Source organism: Pelophylax lessonae (assembly GCF_965119305.1).
Source record: "Pelophylax lessonae genome assembly, chromosome: 3".
Taxonomy (NCBI): Eukaryota; Metazoa; Chordata; class Amphibia; order Anura; family Ranidae; genus Pelophylax; species Pelophylax lessonae.
In genome coordinates this window covers 533,007,384-533,027,375 of record NC_138770.1, presented here as the reverse complement: position 1 = coordinate 533,027,375, position 19,992 = coordinate 533,007,384, and the positions used below count along the sequence as shown (strand labels likewise).

The 19,992-nt window shown below is 42.3% G+C and overlaps 1 protein-coding gene across 2 annotated transcripts in view; it reads left to right on the top strand.

Moving 5' to 3' along the window:
* The window catches only part of LOC309549492 (general transcription factor IIH subunit 5), a 137,927-nt gene that overhangs the window by 30,178 nt on the left and 87,757 nt on the right, over positions 1–19,992 (top strand). The window contains exon 2 of one of the 2 annotated variants that reach the window (XM_082249821.1): positions 19,588–19,685. In XM_082249821.1, coding sequence (XP_082105947.1) covers positions 19,595–19,685 — 91 coding nt within the window. In that variant the 5' untranslated portion in view covers positions 19,588–19,594. Of the gene's footprint in view, positions 1–1,707; positions 1,892–19,587; positions 19,686–19,992 lie in introns of those variants that run through there. The other variant, XM_082249822.1, reaches the window with a different exon arrangement.

The window sequence follows — 19,992 nt, the reverse complement described above, 5'->3', positions numbered from 1 at the left end:
CTGAACACACCTTACCCACTGTTCAACATGGTGGTGGCAGCATCATGGTTTGGGCCTGATTTCTTCAGCAGGGACAGGGAAGATGGTTAAAATTGATGGGAAGATGGATGGAGCCAAATACAGGACCATTCTGGAAGAAAACCTGATGGAGTCTGCAAAAGACCTGAGACTGGGACGGAGATTTGTCTTCCAACAAGGCAATGATCCAAAACATAAAGCAAAATCTACAATGGAATGGTTCACAAATAAACATATCCAGGTGTTAGAATGGCCAAGTCAAAGTCATGACCTGAATCCAATCGAGAATCTGTGGATAGAACTGAAAACTGCTGTTCACAAACGCTCTCCATCCAACCTCACTGAGCTCGAGCTGTTTTGCAAGGAGGAATGGGCAAAAATTTCAGTCTCTCGATGTGCAAAACTGATGGAGACATACCCCAAGCGACTTACAGCTGTAATTGCAGCAAAAGGTGACGCTACAAAGTATTAACTTAAGGGGGCTGAATAATTTTGCACGCCCAATTTTTCAGTTTTTTATTTGTTAAAATTTGAAATATCCAATAAATTTCGTTCCACTTCATGATTGTGTCCCACTTGTTGTTTCATCACAAAAAATTACAGTTTTATATCTTTGTTTTTAAAGCCTGAAATGTGGCAAAAGGTTTAAAAGTTCAAGGGGCCGAATACTTTCGCAAGGCACTCTATGTGCCACTTTGTGTGGGTCAATCACATAAAATCCTAATAAAATACATTTACATTTTTGATTGTAACATGACAAAATGTGGCAAATTTCAAGGGATATGAATACTTTAAGGCACTGTAAATACAATCATTAAAGTCTGTTATAAGTTTTAACATGTTAAAGATCTTTTAAATATTGCAGCTTTTATCCAAATATTTCCTGGTTATCTTGCAATGATTGTCCTTGTTCTTTCTGTTATAAAGTGACAACTATCTCCCAGTTGTCATTCATGTGTTGATGGTCACCTTTTCTTCATACACCCCTGGTTGAAACTGCAAGTGGTTGGGCTGACGCACATGCAGGTCACTATTATTGCTGAAGTTGAACCAGAGCATAACATGATAGGTAAAAAAAGTCCAAGTCCACCTTTTCACAAAAAATAAAAAGATGATTGAATACCCTTCGCCCAACCGGCCTCCTGAGGGAGATAGAGATATGAAAGCATGGTTAAGGGGAGTACTGTGATCTCTTTTGAGTGATAAAGAAGCTTTTGTTACATTCTTATCCTGCCCAATATGAAATCTTGTTACTGACCCTGTTGATTTAGCATCTGTAAGAGCGCATAGAACAGGAGCAAACTGAAAGCATTTGCAGTCTAGTATTGTAGTCCTGTCCATGCTTATTAAACAGATTGGCTGGAATTGAGCTAGTTTGGCCTTTCCATGTAGCTACATTATGAGCTATAGGGCTGGTTCACTCCTTTGCCATTTAGGTGCAGTGTGTTGTGTGCTCCTTACATTTTACATGTGCTATCGTGTAACACGCGGTTTGATGAATAAAAAAACCACATCAAAATTGCTGCAAGTTAAATTTTTTTTTTTTTTTTTTTACACAACACACCTAAAATGCCCTGGGGTGAGCAGGCCCTTCTACTTTACTAGCTATTTGGAGTGTTTAACAGTGCTAAAGTCATGAATTTTCTGGCTACCTATTCTAACCAATTCCCATTCTGTTTCCTCCTGCAGTGATCCAGCAATGAAACAATTCCTCTTATATTTGGACGAAACCAATGCTTTAGGAGTCAAGTTTATTATCCAGGACCTTGATGACACACACGTGTTTATTTTACCTGAAATGGTCACTGTCCTTCAAGAGAAAGTTGGAGAATTGATGGACCAGAACTCCTTTCCCATCACACAGAAGTAAAATCGATGGATTTTGAAACCTTTCTGACACTGTAAAATTTATCTAAGCACACGAGTGGATTTGATAATGTGTGTATTAAAAAAAAAAAAAAATCTTTGAGTTTTCTGCCATCTGTTTTCTGCATGTACAGAGTTAAAATGTTTTCTTTACAGTAAAGTATTTCCAGAGATTTAAATTATTTTTCTTATCCTATTAATCAGTTGTAAGCTGCCAATAAAGTATTAAAACCTATATGCGATGCTTTAATTTTATTTTTGGACCACGTTTGCTCCTCCTTCAGCTGTAACATGGTATAAAGTAAGGTGTGACATGTTCTTTGGATGGAAGTGATATATTGGGATTCATAATAGATATTGATTTCTGACAAGTAAACACTTTGGGGATCTCTGCCTCTGCAGATTTTAGCAGTGCGTTATAGGTACCAATGTGATGATCACTCAGCCTGGCTACTCTGCTGACTTGTACTTTTACAGTCATTCACCATATTTTATTTTTTTCAGCCCATTGCCTTTCATGTCTGCACAGTACATGAATGTTTATCGGGAGCTTCTCCTAATATGCATTTTTAATTTGGTACATAAATTGTGCATGGCTGATGTAAACGCTTTTTAATATCTATAGTTACTTGGTTTTCAATGACTTTGATTGGAAGAAAGTAAATAAATATGTTATATGCAGTCGAAACTTCGTTTATCTAAGGTTTCTTCATTCCATAATTGTAATTATTGTGCAGTTGTTGATGTAGAATATAGTGTGATTGTATTTTAAGACTATTTTTTTTTTTCTTATTGGTGTGCTAATGACTAACATGTTCTAAAACCAATTTAAGTTCTTTCTTCCTAAAATGCCCATTTCACTTTTGAGTCTCTCTGAGAGTTATTTTAAAGGATAAGTTCACCTTTGGGAGCATGTTACCTGTTCCACCCATTTTGACAGCAGTACGGAAAGAAGTTCCCCATACCAGCTGTCACTATTTGAAAAGAGCGCAGCCATGCGGGGCTCCGCCCACACGATTGTGGCATTCAATCAGAGTTCTGTGAATGCATCAACTACAAGTACATTCTTTGTGGCTGTCGACATGTAGTCCTTCTTTTTTTTTTTTTCTTTTTTTTTTTTTTTTTTGTATTGCAACTTAGGGGTTGAGATTTCCCCCATTAGAATAGCCTGGGCATAACAGCAGGGGTTACCTTTCCCCTTTCCCCTTTCTTTACGGTTTTGTGTATGTGTAGTATGTATGTCAGCTGCTTTGGTGTTATTGAAATTAACAGGTGCACTAGATGGGCAACAATGAGACGACCTCCATAGTTATATATAGTATCTCACAAAAGTGAGTACACCCTTCACATTTTTGTAAATATTTTATTATATCTTTTCATGTGACAACACTGAAGAAATGACACTTTGCTACAATATAAAGTAGTGATTGTACAGCTTGTATCCAGATGTTTTGAAACTACATTTCTCATGATGCGCAACTACACTGCAGAGTGCATGAGCATCATGGGAAATGTAGTTCCAAAATATCTGGGGTGCCAAGGTTCGCCATCACTGGCCTAGGCAATAAGAATATTGCCAAGACCGTTAAACTGAGCTGCAACCCGTTGGCCAAGACCATACAGCGGTTTAACAGGACAGGTTCCACTCAGAACAGGCCTTGCCATGGTCGGCCAAAGAAGTTGAGTGCACATGCTCAGTGTCCTATCCAGAGGTTGTCTTTGGGAAATAGACGTATGGGTGCTGCCAGCATTGCTGCAGAGGTTGAAGGGGTGGGGGGTCAGCCTGTCAGTGCTCAGACCATACGCAGCACACTGCATCAAATTGGTCTGCATGGATGTTGTCCCAGAAGGAAGCCTCTTCCAAAGATGATGCACAAAAAAGCCCGCAAACAGTTTGCTGAAGACAAGCAGACCTAAGGACTTTGATTACTGCAGCCATGCCCTGTGGTCTGATGAGACCAAGATAAACTTATTTGGTTCAGATAGTGTCAAGCGTGTGTGGCGGCAACCAGGTGAGGAGTACAAAGACAAGTGTATCTTATCTACAGTCAAGCATGGTGGTGGGAGTGTCATGGTCTGGGGCTGCATGAGTGCTGCCAGCACTTGGGAGCTACCAACATGTCAGAGAGTCACAGAGCTACAATGCCAACATGTACTGTGAGATACGGAAGCAGAGCATGATCCCCCTCCCTTTGGAGACTGGGCCTCAGGGCAGTATTCCAACATAACAACCCCAAACACCCCTCCAGGATGACTACTGCCTTGCTAAAGAAGCTGATGGTATAAGTGATGGACTGGCCAAGCATTTCTCCAGACCTATACCCAATTGAGCATCTGTGGGGCATCCTCAAATGGAAGGTGGAGGAGTGCAAGGTCTCTAACATCCACCAGCTCCTTGATGTCATGGAGGAGTGGAAGAGGACTTCAGTGGCAACCTGTGACTCTCTGGTGAACTCCATGCCCAAGAGGGTTAAGGCAGTGCTGGAAAATAATGGTGGCCCCACAAAATATTGACACTTTGGGCCCAATTTGGACATTTTCACTTCCCTTTTTGAACTCCCTTTTTGTTGCCTGCGATATAGACCTTAATGACTGTGTGTTTATTTTCAGGGGACAGCAAATTTACACTGTTATACAAGCTGTACACTCACTACTTTACATTGTAGCAAAGTTTAATTTCTTCAGTGTTGTCACATAAAAAGGTATAATAAAATATTTACAAAAAAGTGAGGGGTGTACTCACTCACCTTTTGTGAGATGTTGTATATGTATGTATGTATGTGTGTATATATACATACACATTGTTTGAGCACCCATCAGCCTCCCAAAACTAAAACATTAGGGCTCCATTGGCACCAGTGCAATTTCAGATGCAACTTAAGTCTCACAGTATGGCATGACAATGGCACTCACATTGTTTTTCAATGGTGCCCATTCTCATCAATGCAACTCAGCCCAAAGCGCTTTTGGGAAAGGTTCCTGTACTATTGGTAAAATTCCAATGTGCTTTTGGCCCCAAAAAATATGCAAACAACATCCTGGTTGCACTACATAATAGTACTGAAATTCAGATCAAAATTGGATTGCAGCAGTGTGAATCTAGCCGAAACAGAATATTTTCAAGCATGATTATGATCAACAATTTAGATCAGTGTGCCTCTTTTTCTATTCCTGCCTTTTAATATTAGTTATTTATAGTAGTGTTTGTACATTTTTTTTATTACAGTCAGGGCTAAAATATTTTTAGTCCAGTAAATGCAATTTTGCATTCTCTATTTGAACCAGCAAGTGGAGCTTTAGGCATCTTTTTTACTTTTTAAGCACAGCCAGATGAGTCATCAGAGCAATGATTAATCCCTTATCAAATGGCTCAATCAGAAGTATTGAACATTGTATCTCAGAGTGTGATGGGCCGTCCCTTTTAGCTAAATCCTATTACTATAGGAATCCTTTCTTATGTAATGTTTAGTTGTGAACAAAGATTTATATATCATTTGTGGAAAAAAAAAGTTTCCTTTTAGAATTTTAAAGTTTGGAATGAACCTAAAATGTTCATGATGGGTTTTTTTTTCCTAGCAAATACTGATACTTTTTTACACCAATTTAGCAATAAATGTCCAAAATGTATAGCCAATCCATTGACAAAAAAAAATTCTTCTACCAGTTATTGTGTTCATGTATTTTTTTAAAGTTGGTATATTTAAAGAAGTTTACGCTATGATCCAGCAGCTGCCTATTCACTAAAGACTATAAAGGCAGCATTTGAAAAATAGGGGAGGGCTTGTTGTAAACTGCAGTTCACGGGCATCCTATTACAACAATTGTGCTTTCTGAGTATGGAACACATGAGAGATTTCCATGTTTCCCCATACTTGTTGCTTTATTTCCCTAAGAACCAGGCACCATTTTCATAGCATTAATTGGAGAAAAATTGACTATGTGAAAAAGCCTACCCAAATAATCAAATACATTAATTTAACATTTTCCAACAACAAAAAAAATTTCTAAAAACATCATTAACCACTTCCATACAGAGCAGTTAGACCCCCTTCCTGCCCAGACCAATTTTTAGCTTTCAGTGCTCTCACACTTTGAATGACAATTGCTCAGTCATGCTACACTGTAACCAAACAAATTTTTTATCATTTTTTTTCACACAAATAGAGCTTTCTTTTGGTGGTATTTGATCACAACTGGGTTTTTTCTTTTTTCGTGATGTAAGCGAAAAAAGAGCAAAAAGTTTGATTAAAAAAACACTTTTTTTTTTTTTTAGTTTCCATTATAAAATTTTGCAAAAAATAAATTTTTCCTCCATACATTTGGGCCAAAATTTATACGGCTACATATCTCTGGTAAAATGAACCCAAATTAGTGTATATTATTTAGTCTGTGTGAAAGTTGAGTCTAGAAGCTATTGTACCAATTACTGAAAATTGATCACACCAGATGTACTGACGGCCTATCTCCTTTCTTGAGACCCTGAAATGTCAGGACAGTACAAATTCTCCCCAAATGACCCCTTTTTGTAAAGTAGACAGTCCAAGATATTTAGTAAGAGGCATGGGGAGTTTTTTTTGAAGTTATAATTTTTTCCCACAATTCTTGGGGAAATGAAGACATTTTTTTTTCTTTTTTCCCCCAAAAAGTTGTAAATTTATAAGCTATTTCTAACACATAGCATGTACACAGCAAAAATGACACCCCAAAATACATTCTGCTACTCCATCCGAGTATGGTGATACCACATATGTGAGAGTTTTACACAGCCTGGCCACAAAAAGAGACTCCACATCCAAGTAGCACCTTCAGGCGTTCTAGGAGCATAAATACACCTAAAACTTTCTTACTACCTATCACACTTTTGAAGGCCCTAGAGCACCAATACAATGGAAAAGTCCACAAAATGACCCCATTTTGGAAAGCAAACACTCCAATGTAAATTCTATGAGGCATTATGGGTCGTTTAAACATGCCATTTTTTTTCCACAAGTTTTTGGAAAATGTGGAAAAAAATTAATTTTTTTTTTTTTTTTTACACAAAGTTATCAATTTATAGGATATTCCTAACACATAGCATGTACACAGTAAAAATGACACCCCAAAATACATTCTGCCACTCCTGCTGAGTATGGCAATACCACATGTGTGAGACTTTTTCACAGCCTAGCCATATAGAGGGGCCCAACATCCAAGGAGCACCATTATGCATCCTAGCCACTTGCCTAGGCCTAATTTTGACATTTGGTGTTTACAAGATAAAATCAGTTGTTTTTGCTAGAAAACTACTTAGAACCCCCAAACATTTTATATATTTTTTTAGCAGAGACCCTAGAGAATAAAATGGAGATTATTGCAATATTTTTTATCACACAGTATTTGCGCAGCGGTCTTCCAAACGCAATTTTTTTTGGAAAAAATTCACTTTTTTTAATTAAATAGGAAACCAGTAAAGTTAGCCCAATTGTCTTCCATAATGTGAAAGAAAATGTTACTCCGAGTAAATACCCAACATGTCATGCTTCAAAATTGCGCACGCTCACGGAATGGCGACAAACTTTGCTACTTAAAAATCCCCATAGGCGACATTTTAAAAATTTCTACAGGTTGCCATCTTAGAGGTACAGAGGAGGTCTAGGGCTCAAATTATTTCTCTTGCTCTAACGATTGCGGTGATACCTCACGTGTGGTTTGAATACCGTTTACATATGTGAACGGGTTTTCCATATGCGTTCGCTTCTGCGCACGAGCGAACGCGGACAGGGCGCTTTAATTTTTTTTTTTACTATTTATTTTATTCATTATTTATTTTTACACCGTTTAAAAAAATATATAAAAAATTGATCATTTTTTTTCTATTACAAGGAATGTAAACATTCCTTGTAATAGAAATAGGCACGACAGGACCTCTTTTTTTGTGAGATCTGGGGTCAAAAAGTCCTCAGATCTCACAAGTACACTAAAAGATAGAAAAAAAAAATAAAATTAAAAAAAAGGGACCTTTAAACCGGTTGCTAGGCAACGACGTTTGCCGTAGCTCCGGTCCTCCAGGACCATAGAGTCGAGTGAGGGCAAGCTTGCCCTCACTCGACATCCTGTCTGTGAGGATCCGGGACCGGATCGTTTTCCCCACTGCCGGCGGGTCCGGTAAGCAGGGAAAAGGAGCGGAACGCGGCGGGAGGCACCTCTTCCGCCATCCCGGAAGGGTGATCCCGCGGCAAATCCACCTCTGGGACCACCCTTATCGGAAAGCCAACCGTCCACCGTTTGAAAAAATACCAGGGTTATGGCAGCTATCTGCTGCCATAACACCAGTATTTAGGTTTAAATGGAGGACGTATGTATCCATTGGCCGGTTGGCAAGTGGCTAGGGACATAAATCACACACATAAATGGTGATAGGTACTGATGAGTAGTACTAATACTGATAGGTGATACTGATACTGTACTGATGATCAGTACTGATAGGTAGTGATGGGTACTGATGAGCAGACGGGGCAAGTACTCGGGTACTTCAGGCGTCAGGTACTCTGATGAGCAGGGGGAAGGTACTCGGGTACTTTGATGGGTAGGTGACAGGTACTCTGATGGGTAGGTGACAGGTACTCGGGTATTCTGATGACGGGTACTCCGGTGACAGGTACTCAAAGTACCCGAGTACCTGTCATCAGAGTACCCGAATACCTGTCACCAGCCCATCAGAGTACCCAAGTACCTGTCATCAGAGTACCTGATGGGCTGGTGACAGGTACTCGGGTACTCTGATGGGCTGGTGACAGGTACTCGGGTACTTTGATGGGCTAGTGACAGGAACTTTGATGGGCTAGCTCTTTATTGGGGGGGCAATCAGTATGTTTTGGGGTGCACTGTAATTGGTAACTAGCTGTTACCACAATCTCCTCCTCACACAGGATCAGTGTGTGAGGAGGAGAACACGGTGACAACTAGTTACCGTGTTCTCTGTTGACATTTGTGACCAGCTGTGATTGGACACAGCCGGTCACGTGGTAAAAAGCCAATTTCATTGGCTCTTTACCTAGATCGAGGATGGGCTCTGTCTGATCGCCGCGCTGCACGCCCCCGGGGGGCGGGCATTGAAGAGAGAGCGATCGGCTCGCTCTGGAGCCGCTCATGTGATCGGCTGTGATTGACACAGCCGATCACGTGGTAAACAGCCAATTTCATTGGCTGTTTATTTTGATCGGGGATGGGCTATGTCCTGCGCGCCCCCGGGGAGATCCGGCCGACGTCATATGACGTCGGCCCGGATCGGTAAAGCCTTCCTGCCGCCGTCATTTTACAATGAGGCGGTAAGGAAGTGGTTAAAGTGATACTAAAGTCTTGTTTTTTTTTTTTTCTGTAAAAATAAACATGTTCTACTTACCTGCCCTGTGCATTGGTTTTGGAACAGAGCAGCCCCAATCCTCTTTTCGGGTCCCTCGCCGGCACTCCTGGCTCCTCCCTACTGCTGGGTGCCCCCACAGCAAGCGCACTCCCAACCCGGGGCTCTTTGAGTCCATTCATACGCAGAGCCACGGTTTGGCCCTGCCCCCTCTGATTGGCTCACTGACTGTGATTAGCAGCAGTGGGAGCCTCTCTCGTGGACATCGCTGGATCGAGAGGGGCTCAGGAATTAGAGGGGTCTGGGGGGCTCCTGCACACAGAAGGCTTTTTACCCTTCATGCATAGAATGCATAAAGGTAAAAAATAACCTTGTGCCTTTACAACCAATTTAAATCCTTAAAGCTGATGTCCATGTTTCCAGTCACTTTAAATAGTTCATCTGGACTAAGCTGGTCCAAACAAACTTTTTCCTTCACTAAGTCCTGCACTTGCTCTAAGTATTATATAAAATGCATGTAGATTCAGCTACATACAGTACACACTGATGGGTTTCGGCAGTGAGGAGACTTCCCGTCTCACCTGGAACAATGCATAGGCCGCTTTGTATTCTTTAAATTAATACAAATCTTCCTCTGACTGGTTGAGTAGGAGAGTGTGACAACATCAGCCTGCCTGCGTGACTCAGCAAATCAGAGAAAACTTTGTATTCATTCACAGAATACAAAGCTGCATATGATGAATGGCTGAATGCCATTCAGACTGTGTCTGCATTGTTCCAAGTGTGAGATGGGAAATCTCTGTCTCACACCTGGAACCCAGCACTGCGTGCTGTATGTAGCTGAAGTTACATGCAATTTATGCAGCACTTAGTGTAATAAATAGTTTGGACTAACTGGGCCGGAAACAGCTTTAAATGTGGCATGGAAAACTATAAAAAAAAAACCCTACAGATAAATTGTGTTAAAGATCTTCCGCAATTCATACATACTTATTTGTATTTATTGGAAATAGTGAAGCAGACTTATATCAACAACCTTGGATATGTCCCAAAACGAAGGCATTTTAAAAACTGGTAATGAGATAACACTGCAAACATCTAGTTAAAGCTGGAAAATCAAAAAATCCCCAAATCACTCTGATCTGCAAGATTTAAATGCTTGTTTTTAGGTCCAGGGGCTGCAAAAAGCAGTAAGCGAAAAAGTTACATTTTGAGATGTGGGAGTCCTATATCGACACCCTGCCAATCCCAACAAAACGTTTCACTAACCTACTAGAAATTCACGACACCAATGCAAATCTTATATTGATTAACAAAGGCCATCACCCCATAATATTGGATAAAAGGACATCTGTCATAACCAGTCTGGGCAAATACAACAACGTTATACTGATGTATTTCAAGAAAACAGCAGTATGTCCCTACTGCTGGTTTAAGAAAAAGGAAAAAAAAAAACACATTTCTAAAGCGCGGCGTAGGCATGCATTACAAATGTATATTGTGCATTAGAGTTCATTCACACTTGTACAGTGAGCTGTGATTTCCACACAAGATAAATGCAGGTCACCGGTAAGGCACATAGAAAACAATTGTTTTCTGTGTGCCCTGTTCACACCACAACATGGCTTAAAGTGAAGTTCCCCCTCCCCCTCCAAAAATTTAAAGTCAGCAGCTACACGTACTGTAGCTGCTGACTTTTAATATTAGGACACTTACCTGTCCTGGAGTCCAGTGATGTCGGCAGCGCAGCCGATGTTTCCATCGGGTGTCGGGTGCTGCTGCCGCCATTGCCGCCATCACCTTGCGGCTTCACGGGCGGGTCCCTACTGAGCATGCGCGAAGCGCGCTGCGCATTCCTATTGGCTCGGCGGAGGAGGAGGGGGCCGAACTTCCGAGGGACGGTGCCGTATCCTGGAAGGTGGGGAAGGGCACCTGTCAAAAACGGGTACCCGTTCCCCCTGAAATGTTCCAAATGTGGCACCAGAGGGAGGGAGGAAACAAAAGAGCGGAAGTTCCACTTTTGGGTGGAACTCCGCTTTAACCACTTGCCAACCCACCACACTAATACTGCGGCAGAGCAGCATGTGCAGGCACAGTTATTTACATGTACGTCTTTGTGCCTGCTTCGGGTTAAGAGCACTCTCGGGTTAAGACCAGTGGACACAGCAATTACAGTTTCCGATAATCGGTAACTGTGAGTATCATGTGATCTCTATAATTGGTCATAGGGATTGCATGATTACAATGCAAGCAACCTTTGATGAATGGTTTTCCATTCATGAACAGCTTGCTTACTGTTGTGATCTGTGATTTGCCCACCTGGCTATCTGTACCATGTGACTAGCCATAGCCAATCACAGATCACAACCAAAAGCGAGCCGTTCATGAATGGTTAACCCATTAATGACAACTAAAAATATTGCTTATGTTGTGTTCTTCACGGTAAAAGCAATAACAGTGTAAAGGAAAAAAAAAAATCCCTGCTAAAGGGCAGCCCTCCTGTGCAGAATCATGTATACAGTGGATCTTAAAGAGTCTACACACCCCCGGAAAAATGTCAGGTTTCTGTGATGTAAAAAAATGAGACAAGGATAAATAATTTCAGAACTTTTTCCACCTTTTTAAAGTCACCTGTAAACTGTACAACTTAATGGAAAAACAAACTAAAATCTTTTAGGGGGGGGGGGGGGGGGTAGAAATTAAAACTAAAATAACGTGGTTGCAAAGGTGTGTGCACACCCTTAAACTAATACTTTGTTGAAGTACCTTTTGATTTTATTACAGCACTTTTTGGTTATGAGTTTATCAGCATGGCACATCTTAACTTTGCATTATTTGCCCATTCTTCTTTGCAAAAACACTTCAAATCTGTCAGATTGTAAGCACCCCCTTTTTTTTTTTTTTATACAGATTTCAGAGTTACATGACCACGCAGTTGCCAGTTAAAGTAGCACAGTGCCAAAATAATTGGCTGGTCATGAAGGGGGTAAAACCTTCCAGAGGTCAAGTGGTTAAAACAGAGAAAATTTCATGATGCAGTAGAGAATTCACACCACAGCCTGCATTCTATGAATAAGTGGATATGAATTGGCACCTAAGACAACAGCAATCATTATTCAACAAGTGTTTATCCAATGGAAAACATCACTGTACTTTAATAATTCTCAATATAAACTTGGTTTAACAAAAGGAACAAAATAGAAAACACACAGGAGAGCTGGATCAAACTCATCAATGCAAATTCACGCTCAGCATATTAAAATACGCTTGCCTACATTTGAAATTGCTTTCCTTTTCCCCTTCCTTAAATTACATGAAAGGAAAATTTATACGCAGTCTTGGAAAACCCTCTCATTGTATTCAGCCCCATGATGTGCAGTCATTCGCTTTTTATTTCTGCACCTCGCACAGTAGAATAAATTACCCCAGGAGAAATATCAGCCATAATCAAGAAAAATCTCATTTCAAATGCATTAGGCACTGGAGGATATTGTGACCTATAAACGAAAGCTTTCAAGGTGGGATTTAATCAAATAAAACTTTGTTACCTTGCCTGGATTTTCAGTAGAATTTTGTAATTAGCATATGAAAATAAAACTGTCTTTGATGGTTTAAATACCTGTATATATCATTTCTTTCTTTTTTCATTGTAGAGCTGTGTGGGGATTGCCTGCATTTTCTAGTGCAGTGGTCCCCAACCTTTTTGGCACCTGGACCATTGTTGTGGAAGAAAATTTAGCCAAGGGGAGGGGGAATGAGGTGCCGGTGGGGGGAGTATTAGAGGCTTAGGGGTGATTGGGGGGGGGTGTTAGCACTTCAGTAGCACATTACATCGCAGCCAACGGATGCAGGGTATCACTGTAGCCTGCCACCAAATGCAGCCTGTCACTGTAGCCTGCAACACGATGCAGTGTGTTACTGCAGCCTGCCGCCACAGCCACTAGATGCAGCTGTTACTGTAGCCTGCCGCCAGATGCAGCCTGCCACCCCAGCCACCTGATACAACCAGCTAACAGATGCAGCCTGTCACTGTAGTCTGACACCCCAGCCACCAGATGCAGCCGGTCACTATAGCCTGCCACCCCAGCCACCAGATGCAGCTTGTCTCTGTAGCCTGTAACCAGATGCAGTGTGTTACTGCAGCCTGCCACCCCAGCTACCAGATGCAGCCGGTCTTGGTAGCCTTCCACCAGATGCAGCATGTTACTGCAGCCAGCCACCAGATGCAACCTGTCACTGTAGCCTGCCGCCCCAGCCACCAGATGCAGGGAATCACTGTAGCCTGCTACCAAATGCAGCATGTTACTGCAGCCTGCCACCCCAGCCACCATATGCAGCCTGTCACTGTGGCCTGCCACCAGATGCAGCGTGTTACTGCAGCCTGCCAGCCCTTCCACCAGATGTAGCCTGCCACCAGATGCAGCTGTCAAGGTATTACTTTGCCCTCCTGTTGGCAGCCATCTTGGACATGTGCAGACTGCTACCTCTTATAAGCTCTGATTGCATCATCACTTGCCTGCTGCCTGGGTGTCGCACAGTGATGATGCTGCACACCTGACTATATCTATCACCTGATGGGTTGCAGTCGTTGCCCTTCCGTTTGTGCTCCAAGGTGCATCTCTGCTAGCAGTCTTCTGTTCTCTGTGTTCCTCCGTGTATGACCTGCCTTGGCTGACAACTCTCCTGGCTCTCGACCCTGCATCGGCAGACTACCTGCTTCTGGATTTGACCCCGGCTTGGAGGACTACCCGCTTCTGAACTTGACCCCTGCTTGTTCCTGCTCTCACTTCCCATCTCTGGCTGTGCGTTTATTGTTGTTAGCTCCAATAAACTGCTTTATTTTATCTGCATCCCCATGTGGTCTGGTTTCCTGGTACCCTGACAGCAGCGTGTTACTGCGGCCTGCCACCGCAGCTACCAGATACAGCCTGTCACTGTAGCCTGCCAGTAGATACAGCCTGCTACCCCAGCCACCAGATGCAGCCTGTCACAGTAGCCTGCCACCAGATGCAGCCTGTCACCCCAGCCACCAGATGCAGCATGTCACTGTAGCCTGCCATGCCAGCCACCAGATGCAGCCTGTCACTGTAGCCTGCCACCAGATGCAGCCTGTTACTGTAGCCTGCCAGCTCAGCCACCAGATGCAACATGTCACTTTAGCCTGCCACCAAATGCAACATGTTACTGCAGCCTGACACCCCAGCCTGTCGCAGTAGCCTGACACCAGATGCAGTGTGTTACTGTAGCCTGCCACCCCTGTCACCATATGCAGCATATCACTGTTGCCTGCCACCAGATGCAGCGTTTTACTGCAGCCTGCCACCACAGCCACTAGATGCAGCATGTTACTTCAGCTTGCAACCCCAGCCACCTGATGCAGCATGTCACTGTAGCCTGCCACCAGATGCAGCATGTTACTGCAGCCTGCCACCAGATACAGCCCATCACTGTAGCCTGCCACCAGATACAGCCTGCCACCGCAGACACCATATGCAGCATGTTACTGCAGCTTGCCACCCAAGCCACCAGATGCAGCATGTCACTGTAGCCTGCCACCAGATGTGGCTTGTTACTGCAGCTTGCCACCCCAACCACTAGATGCAGCATGCCACTGTAGCCTGCCACCTCAGCCACTAGATGCAGCCTGTCACTGTAGCCTGCCACCAGATGCAGCTTGTTACTGCAGCTTGCCACCCCAACCACTAGATGCAGCCTGCCACTGTAACCTTCCACCCAAGCCACCAGCAGCAGCATGTCACTGTAGCCTGCTACCAGATGCAGCATGTTACTACAACCTGCCACCCCAGCCACCAGATGCAGCGTGTTATTGCAGCCTACACCCGCAGCCACCAGATGCAGCCTGTCACTGTAGCCTGCCACCAGATGCAGTGTATTACTGCAGCCCGCCACCCCAGCCACCATATGCAGCATGCCACCCCAGCCACCAGGTCCAGCCTGTCACTGTAGCCTGCCACCAGATGCAGCGTATTACTGCAGCCCGCCACCCCGGCCACCAGATGCAGCATGCCACCCCAGCCACCAGGTCTAGCCTGTCACTGTAGTCTGCCACCAGATGCATCGGCAGACTACCCGCTTCTGGACTCGACCCCAGCTTGGATGACTACCCGCGTCTGGACTTGACCCCGGCTTGTTCCTGCTCTCACTTCCCTACTCTGGCTGTGCGTTTATTAGTGTTTGCTCCAATAAACTGCTTTATTTTACCTGCATCCCCATGTGGTCTGGTTTCCTGGTACAGGTCACTGCAACCTGCCACCCCAGCCACCAGATGCAGCATGTTACTGTAGACTGCCACCCCAGCCACCAGATGCAGTATGTCACTTTGTAAGAGTTTTCTATGTGCAGTGAAAAACGTACTACCAGTAAAGCCTCTAGCAGCCTCTCCTCAGCACTAGGGCCTCAGCAAGGAATCCGGCTCTACAAGTCAGGAGCGGGGAAACCGGTACATGCACAGTTGATCAGCAGGGATCTGATCCACAGAGTCGATCCACAGGGTTCCACTCCTATGAGATTGAGAATCTTATGAAGGCAGATGGAACTGCAGTTATGTGGCAGTGGCATAAAGTGGAGAAGGGGCGGTGATGAGGGCGGTGCCGTGGGCGGTGATAAAACCAAGCATGGTCTTTGCTTGGTCACTGCTCAGCTCCTTCAGTGCGGCCCGGCCTCAAACAGAGTACGCACCGGTACTGTAACACAGCCAGGGGCTTAGGGTCCCCTGTTCTAGTGTACTGAACTAAGATGTTTAGGCTACAGGTGCATTTCAAAAAAATTACAATACCATCAAAATGTAAATTTACAGTATTTCAGTAATTCAATTCAAAATGTGAAGCTCATATATTTTATATAGATTCATTACACACAGAGTCATATACAGGGAGTGCAGAATTATTAGGCAAATTAGTATTTTGACCACATCATCCTCTTTATGCATGTTGTCTTACTCCAAGCTGTATAAGCTCGAAAGCCTACTACCAATTAAGCATATTAGGTGATGTGCATCTCTGTAATGAGAAGGGGTGTGGTCTAATGACATCAACACCCTATATCAGGTGTGCATAATTATTAGGCAACTTCCTTTCCTTGGGCAAAATGGGTCAAAAGAAGGACTTGACAGGCTCAGAAAAGTCAAAAATAGTGAGATATCTTGCAGAGGGATGCAGCACTCTTAAAATTACAAAGCTTCTGAAGCGTGATCATCGAACAATCAAGCATTTCATTCAAAATAGTCAACAGGGTCACAAGAAGCGTGTGGAAAAACCAAGGCGCAAAATAACAGCCCATGAACTGAGAAAAGTCAAGCGTGCAGCTGCCAAGATGCCACTTGCCACTAGTTTGGCCATATTTCAGAGCTGCAACATCACTGGAGTGCCCAAAAGCACAAGGTGTGCAATACTCAGAGACATGGCCAAGGTAAGAAAGGCTGAAAGACGACCACCACTGAACAAGACACACAAGCTGAAACGTCAAGACTGGGCCAAGAAATATCTCAAGACTGATTTTTCAAAGGTTTTATGGACTGATGAAATGAGAGTGAGTCTTGATGGGCCCGTGGCTTGATTGGTAAAGGGCAGAGAGCTCCGGTCCGACTCAGATGCCAGCAAGGTGGAGGTGGAGTACTGGTTTGGGCTGGTATCATCAAAGATGAGCTTGTGGGGCCTTTTCGGGTTGAGGATGGAGTCAAGCTCAACTCCCAGTCCTACTGCCAGTTTCTGGAAGACACCTTCTTCGAGCAGTGGTACAGGAAGAAGTCTGCATCCTTCAAGATAAACATGATTTTCATGCAGGACAATGCTCCATCACACGCGTCCAAGTACTCCACAGCGTGGCTGGCAAGAAAGGGTATAAAAGAAGAAAAGCTAATGACATGGCCTCCTTGTTCACCTGATCTGAACCCCATTGAGAACCTGTGGTCCATCATCAAATGTGAGATTTACAAGGAGGGAAAACAGTACACCTCTCTGTGTTGATGGTGAACAGATCAAAACACTGACAGAATCCATGGATGGCAGGCTTTTGAGTGTCCTTGCAAAGAAAGGTGGCTATATTGGTCACTGATTTGTTTTTGTTTTGTTTTTGAATGTCAGAAATGTATATTTGTGAATGTTGAGATGTTATATTGGTTTCACTGGTAAAAATAAATAATTGAAATGGGTATAATGTATATTTGATTTTTGTTAAGTTGCCTAATAATTATGCACAGTAATAGTCACCTGCACACACAGATATCCCCCTAAAATAGCTAAAGCTAAAAACAAACTAAAAACTACTTCCAAAAATACTCAGCTTTGATATTAATGAGTTTTTTGGGTTCATTGAGAACATGGTTGTTGTTCAATAATAAAATGAATCCTCAAAAATACTCATTTGCCTAATAATTCTACACTCCCTGTATTTCAGTATTTCTTTCTTCTCATTTTGATGATTATGGCTTATAGCCAGAGATGTATAATAACTAAGTAGAACTACTTCACTACTGTACTTAAGTACCGAAAGGCGGTATCTGTACTTTCCTAGAGTAGAATTTTTTTCTCCTACTTCCACTTTTACTTCACTACATTTTTTCGATGATTTCAATACTTCTACTCCGATATTTTTTTTTTGTGCTGCATCGTTACTCGTTACTATTATAAAAATTACCACTGCCAGAACAGTAGATGGCAGGTGTCATGAAGCTCAAAACATGTGTATTATCAGCGCATACCAAAATAAATGCTACTGTATGTATAAATAAAAGCTGCATTTGAAATAATAAAAAACAATATGATGTTCAAACTTTTGACTTCTTTCTTTAATAACTACATAACACAGTACTTGTACTTTTACTTTCAGTACTTGAGTAGCAAAATTTAAAAAAAAACTACTTGCAATACTTAAGTACAAAAAATGTTGAATACTTTAGTACTTCTACTCAAGTCACTTTTTGATCGAGCACTTCCACTTCTACTCAAGTCACTTTTTGATCGAGCACTTGTACTTTTACTCAAGTATGGGTTTCGAGTACTTTATACAACTCTGCTTATAGCTAGTGAAAACTCAAAATTCTGAATCTCAAACAAAGTAGAACATTATATAAGACCAATAAAAAAAGGATTTTTAATACAAAAATGTTGGCTTACTGAAAAGTTTGTCCATGTACAGTATAGTATGCACTCAATACTTGGTCGGGGCTCCTTTTGCATGAATTACTGCATCAATGTGGCGTGGCATGGAGATGATCAGCCTGTGGCACTGCTGAGGTGTTATGGAAGCCCAGGTTGCTTTGATAGCGGCCTTCAGCTTGTCTGCATTGTTGGTTCTGGTGTCTCTCATCTTCCTCTTGACAACATCCCACAGATTCTCTATGGAGTTTAGGTCAGACGAGTTTGCTGGCCAATTAAGCACAGTGATACCATGATCATTAAAGCAGGTATTGGTACTTTTGGCAGTGTGGGAAGGTGCCAAGTCCAGCTGGAAAATGAAATCAGCATCTCCATAAAGCAGAGGGAAGCATGAAGTGCTCAGAATTTTCTGGTAGAGGGCTGCACTGACTTTGGACTTGATAAAACACAGTGGACCAACACCAGCAGATGACATGGCTCCCTATCTTTAGTAAAGGCAGATGATTCATGTAGCATTTACTTCCTGTAATCCATCTGCCCTTAGCTCAGGCATGCAGGCAGGAGAATGTGCATTTCTAAGAAAACCTCTCCACCCCTCCTCCAGGTGAAAGAAAGAAAATGTCCATGAAGACATTTAGAGATGGATGACATCATTTTGGCCTAAGCTAGAAACCAGAAATCAATTGAAGAAATGTAAAAAAAAAGATTAAAACAAATAGTATATACCTTCCTATCTGTTTAATAAAACTTGCAGCATAAGGATTAAAATAGTTAATGTTAACTGAGAAAGTTTAGTTGCGTTTTAGGGAGTGAAAGAACTACCCTATTACACATCTGATTCCTAGCAAGGAAGCAGGAAATACATCACTTCTCTCAGATGGTAGTGCTACCTTTGTTACCTTTCTCAAATGCTATGGAAGAGACTTGTCAAGATGGCCTGTCAATTTAAAATATTTGCAAACTGAAAGCCTCCTGCATTTGAAAATAAATATATATATATATATACATACAGTATATATATATATAGTATATACAGTATATATATATATATATATATATATATATATATATATATATATCCAGTCAAGTTACTATTGACTGTATTGGGGATTTCTTTTTGCATTTTCTTTTCTTTTCCCATTTAAGTCCCAAACTGTTCAAGGTAGAGAGGACATAGCACAGTTCGAGAATCAGTAAACCTGTCGAAATGCTAACTGTTTCCTTAATGTCTTCCTTTTTCATCTACAGGTGAAAAATGTCAGTTGCAACCTACTGTCTCTTCTGCTACAGAAAGGTTAGCACTTCTGGCACAGCTTCAAGACCTGAGCGCAGCTGGAAAGATATCAGTAAGTTTACTGTATATAACTTACTTTTAGAAATGATTTAAAGTAAATCTCATAGCTTATAGCTTATGTATATTTGTGCCCAGTCTCTTTTTATAGCAATCCTGTTAGGAATATTAAAATAGCCACAAAGAATACCCTGTAAAGGTAGATACTTACCATTCCTGCTGCTCACATCACAAAATTATGCTGCGTTCAAGAGCAATCGTCTGCTGAAAATTACTGTAGAAACTAACACTTCTGGGAGTCTTGGTCTCCTGGTCTACCTCTGTGCTTCTCACTGACCCCTATGTCACTACAGTACAGCGTA